This window comes from Coffea eugenioides, unplaced genomic scaffold (genome assembly GCF_003713205.1).
Source record: "Coffea eugenioides isolate CCC68of unplaced genomic scaffold, Ceug_1.0 ScVebR1_147;HRSCAF=599, whole genome shotgun sequence".
Taxonomy (NCBI): Eukaryota; Viridiplantae; Streptophyta; class Magnoliopsida; order Gentianales; family Rubiaceae; genus Coffea; species Coffea eugenioides.
The window spans coordinates 267,575-282,998 of NW_020861885.1; the positions used below are offsets into that span (position 1 = coordinate 267,575).

The following is a 15,424-nucleotide window of genomic DNA, read 5'->3' on the forward strand; positions in this document are numbered from 1 at the left end:
TTGAGACTTTGATTGAGCATCGAATTGGACTCAGAATGACACCAAACTTGGCAGAATTATACTACCATATAAGGGTTATTCCTCTGTAAAATTTCATAGAAAAATACGTACGGAAATTCGGTTAACAAAATAATTAAAGTCCCACAAGTTTCCAAGGCAAATCTGCCTGGTATGTAAATTTTTCTTTTCTAAATATTCGGCTAATGAAAACATCTCAAATATGATTCATTTATGTAGACAATGTCTAAGAAACATCCAAGATGTGTTTGGTAGGTGATTAACACCAAAATTTCGAAACAACAAGTCCCAATCAAAGTTAAGGCATCAATTAGCCAAAAAGAGGGTTTTCAATCCCTGAGTCAGTTTCGAACTTCGGCCACAACTCACTCAATTCAACTTGGCATTGAGCGTGGTTGGTGGTGTTGAAAACTAGATTCATAAAGCTACAATTTCTCAGAAGAAATTGTTTAAAAAATCTGTCCACAACTGGCTCATATTCGAGCATCAACTCGCTGCTTAAAACAGAGCTTCCAGTAAAACGAGAAACAGAACAGGTAACTTTACAAGGTTGGTACGGATCCCTCAAGTGGAATCAGGAAGTGCATTTTATACTGTTGGAAAACTAGGAATGTCTAGTTTTCAGTGCCATAAACAGCACTTGATTCTGACATCGGAGCAAAAAGTTATGACCGAAACAAAAACACTGTCAGAGTACACTGGACACCCGTTTCTAGTTTTGATGAATTTTCGAAATCACAACATTTGGCCAACCAAATCATGTAATTTTTTGTGGAAACCTTCCACACAGCCCACACAACATATATACATCATAAACAAATCAATTGAACCTCAAAAAAATGCTCTAAGGGTCACGGCATTGACAGGGACAGAAATGGAAAAATTCTCCTCTTTACTTCCTTTGAGTTTCCATCCACAATATCACTTATTTCTACTAAATTAAGCACTAATCCAACATTAATAACATTAGAACTCATTAAAACAGTCCATCAAGCCATAGTAGGAGTTCATAGATGTGACGCCCTCATTTCTCCCAAGGGCGAATCCAAGGGTATCCGCAGGACGCCTGCCCAGCTCTCGCCAGGACTCAAGACAATACAAATCGAACTTAACGATACATACCAAATACTACAAGTCAAAATGAAGAAAAGTCGCTTCCTTAACTAAATATTCAAATCTTACATCACGTTCACAAAAGATACATCAAGTCTCAAAATACAACCATTAAAAGTCGACTAAACATTTATAACCTAGATTTCAATCAAAAGTATAATCTAGTCGGCTTTTCCAAAATCTTCCAATCCAACCTGTTAAGGAAAACAAACTAATGGGATGAGCCAATACTCAGTGAGGCTAAGAAACACACATGCAAACACATAATTCAAGTAGCCACAAATTACATAGTAAGTCAAGCTATAAAATTCGAATAATTCATATTTCGAACAGGAAAAATAAACAGAAACAATTCAAGGATACTGTAGCTCTCAGAAGCTAAATTCCACGTAGTCGAGTCGAGTCAAAGTCTTGATCACATCTCACGTTGACACTCCGTCAACCACATAAGTATCAAATCCGTAGATACACCACTTTTCTTTGAATCTCGTCACCGTTACACCCCCTTACCGGGCCCACTCATCAAAATTTTGATAATACTCGAGTATATCATGGCAATACTGCGCGAGTAATGCCGAGCAAGATCTCTCCAATAGATCAGCCTCTACGAATATCTCATGGTTTGCTAAGCTTATCGACCAAGCCCATGCTGGTTTGATTCGTAAAGTTAGCCAACGAGTTTGGGCGTCCCCCGAATATGAATACGAATATAAGTCGATGAGCAATGCTCAAATCGACGATTCCGAATAGGAATCACAAATACGAATCACATATACGAATCACATTCACATTACTATGTACAAATCGAATATGGATTCACATAGCCAAATTCGAATATAATTTCATTTGAAAGAGGACGAGTGCGGTAAAGTACACACTCATCTCTAAATTTTCAAATTCAAATAACGGATAAGAAGCAGTAAACACTTAGCAACAAATTCATGCACTTGACACTCACAGTGATTCAAGTAGCGAGTTCAAATGATGGTTTAGGCGTCTCCCGTGAGATCCTCTGGAAGGTCCTCTTGAGCGCCTGAGCATTTAATAATAAATTATCACTTATAAATCCCAATTAATAAGGAAGATTGTACCCTTGTACAATCTAAGAAAATTTTACGAGAATGAGTCTTAATTATCTCGTAAATCGAGGCTCACAAGTGGGGTTCTAAAACACAAGCGAAATATGGTTTTCATCTCTAAATTCAAGTGTAAAACGATCATGTGGTATCGGAGGGAAAAGGAGAATTCGAAAAACTCCATTTCCTTAAATTTAGAAATTTTCAGATTTGTTACACTTACTTTGAAAAATCGTATCTCACTCTCTACACGTTAAAAATTGGAAAATTTGGTACCGTTGGAAACTAATTCCAAAGTACTAAAAGTTCTTAGAAGACAATTTTCCATGATTCCAAATGGAAGGGGTCCAAAAATTAGCTCCAAGTTGCTGTTCTGGGGCATTGAAGACAGGTTTAGGTTGGTTTTTGGCCAACTTTGAAAATTCGGAAAAATTCACTTGATCCGAACTAACCCCTGAAATTTGGAACTCTATTAGAGTTGCAATCCAAGTTTAAAAAAAAATAAACAGAACAAGATTCAGAGTTTTTAGCACCAAGATATGGTAGCTCAAAGTTACTAAAATTTCCTTGTCAATCAAGGGTTTTCCAACTCAAATCATGAACTTTGGAAGTTTAGTTGAGCAATGAAACGGACTCGAAATGGCACCAAATTTAGCATGAATATACTACCATATAAGGGCCACTCCTTTGCCAAATTTCATAGAAAAATATGTACGGAAAATCAGTTAACGAGACCGTTGAAATCACAAGAAGGTCTAAGGCTAAGCTGCCTTTGAACTTTCGTTTTGCCGTTTTCAAACATTCGGCCAAGAAACATCTCAAATATGGTCCATTCCAGCAGATAATGTCTAAAATATGCCCAAGGTACATTTGATGGGTGATTAACACCAAAAATTTCGGATAACAAACCCCAAACCAAGATTAGTTAAGGATCAGTCCAAAATGAAGAATTTCATAACTGAGTCAGTTTCAAACTTTGGCCACAACTCACTCAATTCAACTCAGAATTGAGCGTGGTTGATGGCGTTAGAAAACAAATTCATAAGGCTACAATTTCTCAGAAGAAACCATTTTCGAAATCTGTCCACAACTAGCCCCAATTTGAGCATCAAGTTGTAGTTCCTGTTCTGCCTTCCAGTGAACCCGAGAAACAGAATAGTCAAGTTCAAACGAGTGGTACGGTTTGTTCGGGTGGAATCAGGATGCGTATTTTATACCGTTGGAAAGCTGGGGATGTCTAGTTTCCAGTGCGCAAATGGCACTCGATTCTGACATTGGAGTAAAAAGATATAGCTGAAACAAAATGACTGCCTGGGCAATCCGGGAAACTTTTCCAGATTTGGTGAACTTTGGAATTCAACACATTTGACCAACCAAATCATGTTATTTTTCAATGAAACTTTTTACACACTCACTATAACGTATAAAAAACATAAACAAGCCATTAGAACCTCAAAATTTTGCACCAAAGTGCTCGAATATAGCAGGGGCAAAATGGTCACTTTTGGTCATTGCACCATCCTTAAGTTTCTATCAACAACCCAATATTATTTCACTAATTTAAGCACCAAAATAACATTAATAACATCATCATTCACCAAATCAGTCCATCCATCAAATGTGGGAGTTCATAGAACCCACATAACCATTTTTCCAACATAAACAAGTAATCCACATGCATGCATAAGCTTAGATGTGCAATAGAACTTCCATAATTCAAGATTATCAAGGTTGATCGTGACTTACTTCGCTAGATGAACAAGACAGAAATTTTTGGCCCTTCCTTTGCCCAAGAAAACCGTGGAAAGCAGCCCCCTTTTGTAGCTTAATGTGGTCTCTAAGTGATTAACTAAGTGTAGTTAAAATTTGGAGTGAAATGGTGAAGGATTTGTGCAAGAAATGAAGAAGAAATGGATGAAGCAAGTTTGGTTCTTGGCTCTTGGTGTTGCACGGCTGATAAGAGCTGGAGAGAGAGGGATTTTGGTCTGAAATGAGGCTTCCAAAGGAAGCTTTAATGTGTGGCTACAATTCACTCGAAAGTCAACTCTCTCTCCCGCGCGCACGCGCGCGTTTCGTGCTCGATTTCTCTCACGTTTGTTTCACTAGTGCACTAAACCTCTAATGCACTTGTTTTCATGTTAATATTATTCACTCTTAATAGTCTAGAATAATTTCTCAAATCTCCAATTTACCGCTCCGCCTCGGTATACGTGAACTTTCAATTTTCGTGCAGTACGGCGAAATCTCCAAGAATTCTTATAACGATAACTTCACTAACTAATACTTGAATACTTAAATATAAAAATATCTATTTTAAGACTAATGTACGCATCTCTAATTTTTTTCCAAGCTCAACGTATCCTCAAATCGGTTATCGTTGCCAACGCACGTGCACTATTTTCACTTAGCGGCTTCCAAAATTTAATTTTTGAAACGAGACACTTTAAAAATATAACAAAGCTATAGATTCATGAAATTAGCTCTAAAGAGGTTAGAAAACAATATTCAAAGAAAACGGGAGGGCAAATAATTAATTAAGCCATAAAAATAGAATTATAAGTGAGAAAAATTCGGGTCCTCACAACAGAGCCCACACACCAAATTTCCAACATAAATAAAGCTACCCACATGAATATATAAGCTTATACGTGCAAGATATCTTCTATAAACCAAGAATTGAAAGGTTGATCGTTGATTACCTTTGTTGGTGACTCAAGCAGAAATTTTCGGCCCTTGATAGCTAAAGAAAACCATGGAAAGCAGGCTCTTTTCCCAACTGAGGTTGTTCACCAAGTGTTTTGCAAGTTGTACGTAAAATTTGAGGTGATTTGGTGAAGATTTGAAGGTGAATTAAAGAAGAAATGTGGGCTGTTTTTCTTCCTCCTTTGGCCGCTGGAATGAGAGAGAGAAAGGAGAGTGTTTGGGCTGCAATGAAGCTTTCTTGAGAAGCTTTAATATGTGGCTCCAAATTGTGCAAAAGTCAACTCCTCGATTCCTCTCGAGTTTATTTCACTAGTGCACTAAACCTCTAATGCACTTTCATTCATACTATTATTATTCACTCTTAAGAGTCTAAAAATAAGGGTCTAAAGTCCCTCAATTAATCGCGCGTGCAAAACGCGTAGTACCGATTTGTGTGCGATAAAGTGGAATCTCGAAGAATTTCTTATGACGATAATATAACTAACTAACACTTGAACACTTAAATATAAAAATATCTATTTTAAAACTAATGTACAAGTCTCCAATTTTCCAAGCTCATAGTACTCTCAAATCAGTTATTGTCTCCAAACGCGCATTCACTATTCTCACTTAACGAGTTTCGAAAAATTAAATTTGGAAACAAATCATTTTAAAAATATATGCAAGTCATAATTCCATATAATTTGGTCTAAAAAGGTTAAAATAAAATATTTGGAGTAAACGGGCAATTAAATATTTAAATAAGATAGTAATAGGAATTTAAAATAAGTACATTTTAGCGAGTCCTCACATCCTCTCCCCCTTAAGAGAATTTCGTCCTCGAAATTTACCTTGATTGGCGAATAGATCTGGATACTTTCCTCGAATTGCTTCTTCGACTTCCCAGGTCGCTTCCTCTTGCCCGTGGTTCCTCCAAAGAACTTTTACCAGCGGTATCCGTTTATTCCTCAATTTCTTCACCTTCCTATCCAGAAGCTTTACCGGTTTCTCCTCATAGGTCAAAGTCTCATCAATTTCAATACTTTCCAGTTGTAAAATATGAGAAAGGTCTGGATGGTACTTCTTAAGCATAGACACGTGGAACACGTTAGGCATCCGAGACAAACTCGGTGGCAATTCCAACTTATATGCTACATTCCCCACGCGTTGAACAACCTTATAAGGCCCTACAAACCTCGGTTGTAACTTTTTTCCCTTCCCAGACATTAAACTTGCTTTTAGAGGTGTAATCTTAAGAAATACTAGATCTCCAACCGCAAATTCTAAGTCCTTCCTCCGATTATCTGCATAACTCTTTTGACGACTCTGTGCGGTCTGAATTCTCTGGCGTACTAACTTCACTTTCTCATTAGCTTCCTCAATCCAAGGCACTGTAGTCGGGTCTAAAATTCTTTGTTCACCTACTTCATCCCAACAAATCGGAGATCTATACTTCCGACCATAAAGTGCTTCATATGGAGCCATTTGAATAGAAGAGTGAAAGCTATTGTTATATGCAAATTCTACCAATGTTAAAATTTTACTCCAACTCTCCCCGAAATCCAAAATACAAGTCCTCAACATATCCTCAAGGGTTTGAATTGTCCTCTCAGACTATCCATCGGTTTGGGGATGGTAAGTAGTACTAAAATTCAATTTAGTCCGCAACACTTCCTGCATCTTTGCCAGAACCTCGAAACAAATCTCGGGTCTCTATCGGACACAATACTTACAGGTATTCCATGTAACCTGATAATCTCATCCAAGTACAACTTAGCCAACTTCTCCAATGGGTATTTCATATTAATTGGCAGAAAATGAGCCGATTTGGTCAGTCTATCCACTATTACCCAAATAGTATCATGGCCTCTTTGTGTCCTCGGTAATCCTAATACAAAATCTATAGTGATGTTCTCCCATTTCCACTCAGGTATCTCCAGCGGTTGTAAAAGTCCCGATGGTTTCTGATGTTCAGCGTTAACCTGTTGACAAATCAAACAGGTCTGGACAAATTGAGCAATCTCCTTCTTCATGCTCTCCCACAAATACAAACTTTTTAAGTTTTGGTACATTTTATTCCCTCGAGGGTGTACCATAAACTTCGATCGGTGTGCCTCTTCCAAAATTTCCTTCTTAAGTCCCTCATCTTTTGGCATCGCTATCCGATTCCGAAACTTCAAAATATCATTTGATCCCAAGTTAAAATCCGATTTTTCTGTCTTTTTGACTTTCTCCACCACTTTTGCACTTCAGGGTCCTTTTCTTGAATCTCTTTAATGCGTTCCAACAAAGTGGAATTCACTACAATATTCCCAAGAATTACTTTCTTCGGCTCAAGTCGAGGATTCCAATAACTAACCTCTTCCAACAAGTGTAATTCCTTAATCATCAATCTGGCCACTTGTACTTAATGACTTAGAGCATCGATCACTACATTGGCCTTTCCTGGATAGTACTTTATCGTGCAATCATAGTTTTCTAAAAATTCCATCCACTTACGTTGCCTCAAATTCAGCTCCTTTTGAGAAAATAAATACTTAAGACTTTTGTGGTCAGTAAAAGCCTCGAATGTCACTCCATATAGATAATGTGACGACCCCACTTCTCCCTAGGGCGAACCCAAGGGTATCGGCGGGCCGCCTGCCTAGCTCGCGCCAGGACTCAAAACTTAAAGCTAATAAAACTATATTAAACCACAAGAAAACAATTCATAATATATACAACCACCAGATATTCTATTTACATCTTCAAAAGCATCAAGTCAAACCTCCCTAATATACTATAACAACAACCAGTAGAAGGTAGACCCTAAGGAGGGTCCTTATACAAACCACCAAAACAAAAACAAACATCCTAACTGTCCAACTATTACAAACGAGACCTAACGATACTAACGGCAGAGTCCCAAAGTTCCCTGCGTCGTCCCCTGCTAAGGAAAACAAAGGAAACGGGGTAAGCTAGAAGCTTAGTAAGTAAACAGGGTAAAACGTAAATTTCACGTAGCCACATTATACCATTTCACGTAAATTTCACGTAAATTTGGATGCACTGTGAGAACCCGTAATTTGCATTTTCTAGGTTTTCGCATTTTTCATGGCTTGTTTTCTGCACTTTCTGTATCCGGAAAATTTTCTAGATAAATTTTATGAGCAATTATAGTTTTTAGATAATTTTTCTAGTATTGGAGAGTTTTTAGAAAATTAAGAATATATATTGGACGTGGGACCCACTAGTGCGAAAAGTTCGGAAAAATTCGGCCAATAAGGTTAAGTTTCGGATACTGTGTAAAATTTATCGGGTGTTAAGAGATAAGTAGAGAGTGAGATTGATTGATGTGAGAGGAAAAGAAAGATAAGATTGCATTAATGTAGGTGACAAGTGTCACCCTCTTAGTGGTTTGACTTAAGAGTTACTATTCACTATTTTGACTTTTGACCAAAAATTGGTTAAATATCTCAAAAATGCACAAAAAATTACCATTTCTTACCTCTTGTTGGCCGAACCTCTTGTGCAAGGAAGGAAGAAGAAACTCTTCAAGTTCTAGCTACTACTTGGTGCAAATCACCCAAAAACATTTGCTTACATCCATTTCTACTCCATAAAAATCTTTCTAGTTGGTGATAGAGGTTGTTTGGTGAAGTTTTCTTGAAGAGCTAGGGTGGTCTACAACTCCTCTTCTCTTATTTCTTAGGTAAGTGATGATTAAACATTCTACTACACTTATTGATGCTTATATGGTGCTTAATGGGACCTAAAGTGATGGATTATGTGACTTGTTTCTTGATTTGAAGTGTTTTGGTGAAGTTTTTCAATTTTATGATGAATTTTCTGGTTTCATATGATCTTGATGGTGTGGTTGTTTTTGATGGTTGGTAATAAGGGGCTTTAGCTCTAGTAGGTGCATATGATAGGAAATTGCAATCAATTTTGAATTTGGAAGAATTTCTGGAAAATTAGGGTTCTTGGTTGAACATTCTGTCCGAAATTTTAGGTCATAGATAGAGGCCGAATTGGACTTTGCTCAAAACATGAAAGTTGTAGGTATTGATGAGTTTGAAGTGCCTACAAAATTTCAGGGCATTTGGAGTAGTGTAGAGTGAGTTATGCCGTTTTTACTGTTGCTGTTCTGGGTGAACAGAATGTGCGAACTGCGATAGTAATTGTCTATTTTGACTGGCATTGGTTTGGATTTTGAAGTTGGTGTCTTCTGATGAAATGTAGCTGGATTCTTAGCTAGCTTATGCCTTTGGAATTTCGGCATTTGGACTTGTATAGACTGAGTTGTGTTCATTACAGTTTTGTGTGTTTTGCAAACCTGTTTTGGTAATTCTGGTTTAGTATTTGGCACATTTGACCTAGTTGTGCTAGGATTTGGACTGAGAGGCCTTCTACATTGTTTTAGCCCTGTCTTTTAGCTTCGAGATGGTGGGTGTTACGCCCTCATCCGATAAGCGTAGCGCATTTTGTGCCATTACCGCATACGGAGGCCAAACCTGTTTTTGTTGATTGATCAAATGAGTTATATTTTCTGATTTTCTGGTTTGCTATTATGCTTATATATGTATATGAAACCCTTTTGGGGCTGTGATTGGCATGGCTTTATGATTCGTTATCGAGTCTCATTGTACTTGTTTGCATGTTTTAAGGTTTACTCTTATTCCGGTCATTTCCTAGCTAACTTTTGTACTTGTATTGCTTTGAGCCTAGTGAACGGCTTTTGGGAAATGAGATGACTTTTGTGTGAGGTTTTGGGACTGATTTGAGGAAATCATGAAGCCTTAATGGCTGGAAAAGTAAGAAATTTAGGGGAAATGCTGTCCGATTTTCTAGGCCGTTTGGTTCTTTAAGTTGGATTTGCCTTTTGATGGAAATGAAGGGCTTTTGGGTTGTTGCGCCTAGGTCTTCATGTTATCTTTTGTTTCCAAGAAAATCATGTTTTTGCACCCTTGCATTAGTATTTTTGGGCAAGGCGTACGACGTGTAGTCGAGCCTCACTTGTGCATTCCGTTTACTCGATTTTGGATATGAAACCTTCAATTGGTTTATTTTGATTATTTTAGGGTTTCTTGGCGATTAAGGCCAATCTGAAGTAAAAACTTTTGAAGTTGAGCCGGTGAGTGTACCACTCCCCTCCATTGCTGTTTAACTTGATTTCTGCTCTGCAATCTGTTTATTTGTTCGAGACGAGGGTGTACTTTATCACACTCGTTCTCTAGTCTGTTCATAGCCAATTTACTATGCAAAATTTGAATCTGTTATCTGTGTCTGCATCTGTTCGAATTTCTATGACCTATGAGCTCAATCCTGTGGCTAAGTTATTCGAGTCGGGCCGGCAAGGGCCTGGACGATTAGATAACGAACCACGGTAGTCTGTTCGGGGATTTTGGGTATTGAGACCCTTGATTCCGGGTATACTCGAGTATTACCATTTTGTTCGTTTGAGGTGAGCGGGCCCGGTAAAGGGGTGTTTGGTGGATGGAATTCGGTGATAAGAGGGGTCTACGGACGCATTGGTTCTATATACGTTGACGGAGAGTCAACCGGTTTGGATCAAGTATTGCGCTGGAAATTTGGCTCCTGAGAGCCACCCGTATCCTTCTGATTTGAATCATTGGTTCCTTTGCTTTACATCTGACATGTGTATCTGATTTGTTAAATGTGAAATGCCATGATTTTAATGCTATCTGTTTGGTACCTCATTGAGCGCAAGCTCACCCCTTTCCGTTCCTTTTGTTTTCCTTACAGGAAAATAAACCCTTTTGGTCTGGATTTGACAAATGGCTGTCAAATTGAGCTAGTTGAACATATCTTTTGTATAGCTCATGTATTAAAACCCTAAGTGTACTTTTGGGGCGTTTTCTCTTTTGATTTGGCAAATCGTGTGTATATATTAACTTTTGAAAACTTTTGTATGTCATTTTACTGATTTGTAAACGCTAAAGTTTAGATGTGAATGTTTGTTGGCTATTTCGGTTGGGTTCTGACGGGTCGGTCACTATTCATGGCCGACTTCGGATTTCATTTTTTTTTTATTTTTGGGTTATTTTACCATTTTGACTCGTTTACGCTCATTCGTAAGTTCCGGATCGCTATAGATAGTTCTAGTCTGCATCGTGAGTCCTGGCGACAGCTGGGCAGGCAGTCCGCTCACCCCTTTGGTTCGCCTTAGGGGAAAGTGGGGCTGTTACAATTGGTATCAGAGCCACTTCGCGTGGTCTCTGCGCGGAATGAGCTTGGGCCAAGTGGTGTATGGTCCTGATTTCATGAATATGTCTAAGTGCTCGTTTGAGCGTAAGTTATGAACCAGACATGCCATAAGTGTAAAGATCTTTATCATGGGATTCGAGGAAGATAGATATGTATGTCGGGTAGGAATCTGTAATATAGATGATTTACTCTTGGGACTGGCCAGCTCGAGAGGTGAATTGTCTTATTTCGGATTCTTGTGCCTGAGTACTCCAGAGTTGAAACGGTGTTAAGTATGTGAGATTTGCATATTGGGAACATGAATAGGCTTTGTTTGGCTGGAATGAGTCCATGAGGTTATTGGATATCTAGTTTGCATGGTAAGTGACGTGAGGGATCGGACGGGGTTATTTTAATTGGGTCTGGGACTATATCGCCTTTACTCTTGATTTGCTTTGATACCGCTATGACATAACAGTGGTTTGAGTATTGTGCATAGGATTATCTGTCTAATTTGGCATGTATTGGTGTATCTGATTAACCGTTTTCTTGATACATGGTGTGTTATATGTGCATATGTCATTGGTGTAATTAGTGTGCTAGAATTTGATTACTTTTGTCACTTTACTGTGGTTATGCGTTGAATTACCTTGGAAAAAGGGGAAAAAGAAAAGAGAGAAAAAAAAATATATAAATATATATATATGTAAGGAGTAAGCAGTCGTGGACGTGGTCGTGGCCGTGGAACTAAGCGAGGCCAAGAATCAAGCGAAGAAAAGGGAAACAATAACTGTACGAGGATCGAGAATGCCACTTGTACTTAGGAATGTATTATGACTCATTGTTTTGCCCGACAGGCTAGTACCCGAGTTCCAGCACTTCCGTAAGATGACACATTGGATTGATCTGTATCAGAAAATTTCGGTTCTCCGAGATGAACTAGAGGTTCAAGGGAGGCTGACCGAGTACTGGGAAAGGCAATGGAAGCAAGAGTATTCGGAGAAACTTGAGCTCTTATACCAAAACATGGAGTTAAAGAGGAAATACGAAGAGATTTCCAAGGAGACTGTAGCAATGGCACAAGGTAATACTTCTATGGGGACGCCAGAGGAAGCTCAAAGGGCAGGAATTGTAAGGCCACAGGGGACGATCTTCTATGCCAAGAAAAGGGGCAAGAAAAGGGGTAAATTGCCAGAACAGGGTGAGCAAGGTAGGCCCTTGGCGAAGAAGGGTCGTGGAGCTAGGGGTGTGACAATTCTGGAGACACTTAAGGAGGATACGCCGGGAGGAAACTCAAGGGAAAAAGGACCACTGAGGGATATCTCACAAGGAGATCAGACCCCAATTCCTCTACCATATTGTGGCTATTGTAGAAAATCCAATCATTTTGAAGAGAATTGTTGGAAAAGAGGAGGGAGATGTCTGTGCTGTGGGAGCGCCGAGCATCGAATTGCTCATTGCCCGAGTAAAGCGCGTGAAAAGAAAGGAACCCAGCAACCAACCAAGACCGACCCTGGACCGTCAAGTGGAAAAGGGACTGGAATGAAGAATCTCGTTTCTTCTGACTCTGAAGACGAAGAAGGTACAGGCCATTGGTTACTTTAAATTTGAAAGGTAAAATTTCGAGGGCGAAATTCTTTTAAGGGGGAGAGAGTGTGAGAACCCGTAATTTGCATTTTCTAGGTTTTCTCATTTTTCATGGCTTGTTTTCTGCACTTTCTGTATCCGGAAAATTTTCTAGATAACTTTTATGAGCAATTATAGTTTTTAGATAATTTTTCTAGTATTGGAGAGTTTTTAGAAAATTAAGAATATATATTGGACGTGGGACCCGCTAGTGCGAAAAGTTCGGAAAAATTCGGCCAATAAGGTTAAGTTTCGGATACTGTGTAAAATTTATCGGGTGTTAAGAGATAAGTAGAGAGTGAGATTGATTGATGTGAGAGGAAAAAGAAAGATAAGATTTCATTAATGTAGGTGACAAGTGTCACCACTACATTGGTTTTGACTTAAGAGTTACTATACACTATTTTGACTTTTGACCAAAAATTGGTTAAATATCTCAAAAATGCACAAAAAATTACCATTTCTTACCTCTTGTTGGCCGAACCTCTTGTGCAAGGAAGGAAGAAGAAACTCTTCAAGTTCTAGCTACTACTTGGTGCAAATCACCCAAAAACATTGGCTTACATCCATTTCTACTCCATAAAAATCTTTCTAGTTGGTGATAGAGGTTGTTTGGTGAAGTTTTCTTGAAGAGCTAGGGTGGTCTACAACTCCTCTTCTCTTATTTCTTAGGTAAGTGATGATTAAACATTCTACTACACTTATTGATGCTTATATGGTGCTTAATGGGACCTAAAGTGATGTATTATGTGACTTGTTTCTTGATTTGAAGTGTTTTGGTGGAGTTTTCAATTTTATGATGAATTTTCTGGTTTCATATGATCTTGATGGTGTGGTTGTTTTTGATGGTTGTTAATAAGGGGCTTTAGCTCTAGTAGGTGCATATGGTAGGAAATTGCAATCAATTTTGAATTTGGAAGAATTTCTGGAAAATTAGGGTTCTTGGTTGAACATTCTGTCCGAAATTTTAGGTCATAGATAGAGGCCGAATTGGACTTTGCTCAAAACATGAAAGTTGTAGGTATTGATGAGTTTGAAGTGCCTGCAACATTTCAGGGCATTTGGAGTAGTGTAGAGTGAGTTATGCCGTTTTTACTGTTGCTGTTCTGGGTGAACAGAATGTCGAACTGCGATAGTACTTGTCTATTTTGACTGGCATTGGTTTCGATTTTGAAGTTGGTGTCTTCTGATGAAATGTAGCTGGATGTCTTAGCTAGCTTATGCCTTTGGAATTTCGGCATTTGGACTTGTATAGACTGAGTTGTGTTCATTACAGTTTTGTGTGTTTTGCAAACCTGTTTTGGTAATTCTGGTTTAGTATTTGGCACATTTGACCTAGTTGTGCTAGGAGTTGGACTGAGAGGCCTTCTACATTGTTGTAGCCCTGTCTTTTAGCTTCGAGATGGTGGGTCTTACGCCCTCATCCGATAAGCGTAGCGCATTTTGTGCCATTACCGCATACGGAGGCCAAACCTGTTTTTGTTGATTGATCAAATGAGTTATATTTTCTGATTTTCTGGTTTGCTATTATGCTTATATATGTATATGAAACCCTATTGGGGTTGTGATTGGCATGGCTTTATGATTCGTTATCGAGTCTCATTGTACTTGTTTGCATGTTTTAAGGCTTACTCTTATTCCGGTCATTTCCTAGCTAACTTTTGTACTTGTATTGCTTTGAGCCTAGTGAACGGCTTTTGGGAAATGAGATGACTTTTGTGTGAGGTTTTGGGACTGATTTGAGGAAATCATGAAGCCTTAATGGCTGGAAAAGTAAGAAATTTAGGGGAAATGCTGTCCGATTTTCTAGGCCGTTTGGTTCTTTAAGTTGGATTTGCCTTTTGATGGAAATGAAGGGCTTTTGGGTTGTTGACCCTAGGTCTTCATGTTATCTTTTGTTTCCAAGAAAATCATGTTTTTGCACCCTTGCATTAGTATTTTTGGGCAAGGCGTACGACGTGTAGTCGAGCCTCACTTGTGCATTCCGTTTACTCGATTTTGGATATGAAACCTTCAATTGGTTTATTTTGATTATTTTAGGGTTTCTTGGCGATTAAGGCCAATCTGAAGTAAAAACTTTTGAAGTTGAGCCGGTGAGTGTACCACTCCCCTCCATTGCTATTTAACTTGATTTCTGCTCTGCAATCTGTTTATTTGTTCGAGATGAGGGTGTACTTTATCACACTCGTTCTCTAGTCTGTTCATATGCCAATTTACTATGCAAAATTTGAATCTGTTATCTGTGTCTGCATCTGTTCGGATTTCTATGACCTATGAGCTCAATCCTGTGGCTAAGTTATTCGAGTCGGGCCGGCAAGGGCCTGGACGATTAGATAACGAACCACGGTAGTCTGTTCGGGGATTTTGGGTATTGAGACCCTTGATTCCGGGTATACTCGAGTATTACCATTTTGTTCGTTTGAGGTGAGCGGGCCCGGTAAAGGGGTGTTTGGTGGACGGAATTCGGTGATAAGAGGGGTCTACGGACGCATTGGTTCTATATACGTTGACGGAGAGTCAACCGGTTTGGATCAAGTATTGCGCTGGAAATTTGGCTCCTGAGAGCCACCCGTATCCTTCTGATTTGAATCATTGGTTCCTTTGCTTTACATCTGACATGTGTATCTGATTTGTTAAATGTGAAATGCCATGATTTTAATGCTATCTGTTTGGTACCTCATTGAGCGCAAGCTCACCCCTTTCCGTTCCTTTTGTTTTCCTTA

General features: G+C 38.8%; 1 protein-coding gene across 1 annotated transcript; it reads right to left on the reverse strand.

Annotated features, from left to right (window-relative positions):
- Window positions 1-632: 632 nt before the first annotated feature.
- On the reverse strand, window positions 633-6,116 carry LOC113755438. Its single transcript, XM_027299442.1, has 2 exons — window positions 5,741-6,116; window positions 633-664 (listed from the first exon to the last, which is right to left on the reverse strand). Exons 1-2 carry the CDS (start codon window positions 6,114-6,116, stop codon window positions 633-635), a joined length of 408 nt encoding a protein of 135 aa, XP_027155243.1.
- Window positions 6,117-15,424: the final 9,308 nt, after the last annotated feature.

Coding starts and splice junctions, on each gene's coding strand:
- LOC113755438 (XM_027299442.1), bottom strand. CDS start 6,116: ATGTCTGGGAAGGGAAAAAAGTTACAACCGAGGTTTGTAGGGCCTTAT. Junction 665..5,740: donor AGATCTATTCGCCAATCAAG/GTAAATTTCGAG, acceptor CTCCGATGTCAG/AATCAAGTGCTGTTTATGGC.